The sequence below is a fragment of the Condylura cristata genome, unplaced genomic scaffold (assembly GCF_000260355.1).
Source record: "Condylura cristata isolate star-nosed mole 26May11 unplaced genomic scaffold, ConCri1.0 scaffold00035, whole genome shotgun sequence".
Classification (NCBI taxonomy): Eukaryota; Metazoa; Chordata; class Mammalia; order Eulipotyphla; family Talpidae; genus Condylura; species Condylura cristata.
The window spans coordinates 14,473,589-14,475,622 of NW_004567136.1; the positions used below are offsets into that span (position 1 = coordinate 14,473,589).

A 2,034-nucleotide genomic window follows, 5' to 3' on the forward strand; every position below is an offset into this window, starting at 1 on the left:
GGCCGCCCCAAGACCCAGCTGCCGGCTGGGTGGGCCGGGCAGCCCCGCGGGACTGTTTCCTCTCTGCCACCCGCGTCAGGTCTGGATCCGCAGCGCCCGGCAGGCGCCAGGTGCCGGGTCACCCACCTGCAGCCACTCGGACGCGGAGTTGCTCTGGGCGGTCCAGGCGTTGAACTTGCCCTGCCTGTCCAGCCGCGCGTAGAACGGGTGCCAGCTGAAGGCGCTCAGGCCCCACGTCTTGTAGGTGCTGGAGGCCGTGATCCGCTTGTCGGGGATGACGTTGTCCCGCATGCCCAGGGGCTCGGCGCAGCCTGCGGGCAAGGGGGCGTCACTCAGACCCAGAAGAGTGGGCACAAGGCCCCGGAGGAACAGACCTCGGGGTCCGGTCCTGGCTGTCGGCCAGCCGAGAAGGCTCTTCCCTGCCACAGCCTGCGCACCGCCCCCCACCCACCGGCCTCGGCCAGCTGCCCGCAGGGTGGCGGCCCTCCCTCCACAGCAGCGCAGCCCACTCCCCGCCTGGAGGCGGGCCTGTGAGACGCCGCCTCCAAGAAGCCCGCCCTGACCACCTGCCGGGCGGGACACGGCTGCCGTCCACCCCCGAGTCCTGGGAGCGCGGCGAAGACAGCCCCCACACCCACTTCAGTGACCGGCATGACTGGGCCCTGGCCACCATACGGCCCCACGGCCACACGGCCACACCTCCACCATCATGGCCGCCGGACGGCGCTGTCCAGGCGGACGTGAACGGGATGACACAGCCCGCATCCTGGGCCAGTGGCTCCCCCCACGCCCACCGTAGGGCCCGCACACACTCAGCTCCCCTCGGGCGGCTGGGCTTCACCCAGAGCCCCAACATCCAGGAGTGTGCCGGGGGGCAGAGGCGGGCTGTTCTGCACTAGCCACCTGCACCCCAGAACAGCCCGCTGGGCAGGAGCTAAGCCTCGCACCCGGCAAATCCCCACCCGCCCTGTCTGCGCCCCTGGGGAGCTGTGGCTTGGGGGCGGGCCTGGGGAGGGGTCACCTGCTCCCGCCTCTGGGCCCCAAGAGCAGCCCCCAGCCAGGGCTTGGCTCCTTACTCGCCAGCCCGCCCCTCTGCGGGCCTCAGCCCCACCTCCCGCGGGGCCTGCAGACGTCAGGGTTCCCCGGTGGGACAGGGATGCCGGCCTGCCGCGCCATGCAGGACTTGGGGTGCGGGCTCAATCCGCCCACCCACGACGCCCACATCTCCCCCCTCCCCCCCGGCGACGCCCCTTCTCCCCCGACAGCCTGGGAGCCCTCCAGACTGTCCTGTCAGCACCCCCACACGCTGCCCTGGTCCGCTCCTCCCCGCCCGCACGGCCCTGCGGGTCCGACGCTGGGCGTCTGCTCCCCAGCGCCCGCCCTCCACAGGCCCCGGGCCCTGTTCCACCCGCTCCACACCTGGAGGCTCTTTCCGAGGCCCACGCCAGCCCCCTCAAAGGCCCCCCAACAGAGCAGTCAGGCCCGTGGCCCCCACCCCTCGTGCCTCACCCCCCAGTCTTCCCGCCAGCCCGCCTCCTCCATCGCCCCCACTAGGGCTGCAGTGGCCCCGAGGTCCAGGCACCCCCAGCGGCTCCATAAACACCCGCAGAAGTGTCCACTGCGGTAACGAGCGAGCTGCCCGGGGAGGCCGACGCTGGGCCCGTACAGACCGCGACGGCCACTCTGCAGACTACCAGGCAGTGGCCAGGACTCCAGGGACGGGGCGGGCGCCCAGACCTGTCTCTGTCCCTCACCAGTGCCTGAGAGGTCCTGAGTCTGCCCCCCACTTATCCGAGAAGCGCAGCGGGAAACAGAGCGGTTCCTGCTTTTCTTAAGACTAACCCAGCCGGGCACAAAGCTCTGCTCAAGGGGGTTTGCGCGGCACCAAGGCAGGACACAGGCAAAGAAGCCCCAAGCAGGGAGGGCAGGATAAGTTAGGGTTCCCCCTGGCTCCCCGGCTCCAAGCCCTGCACGTCCGCTGGTGGCCAGTAGGTGGCACTGTGGCCGCAGAGGAGACCCCGGCCCCAAGCCCTG

The 2,034-nt window shown here is 71.3% G+C and overlaps 1 protein-coding gene across 1 annotated transcript in view; it reads right to left on the minus strand.

The window, feature by feature from the left end:
* The window catches only part of MFGE8 (milk fat globule-EGF factor 8 protein), an 11,934-nt gene that overhangs the window by 3,008 nt on the left and 6,892 nt on the right, over positions 1-2,034 (minus strand). The window contains exon 5 of the mRNA XM_004692981.1: positions 127-311. Coding sequence (XP_004693038.1) covers positions 127-311 — 185 coding nt within the window. The remainder of the gene's footprint in view (positions 1-126; positions 312-2,034) is intronic.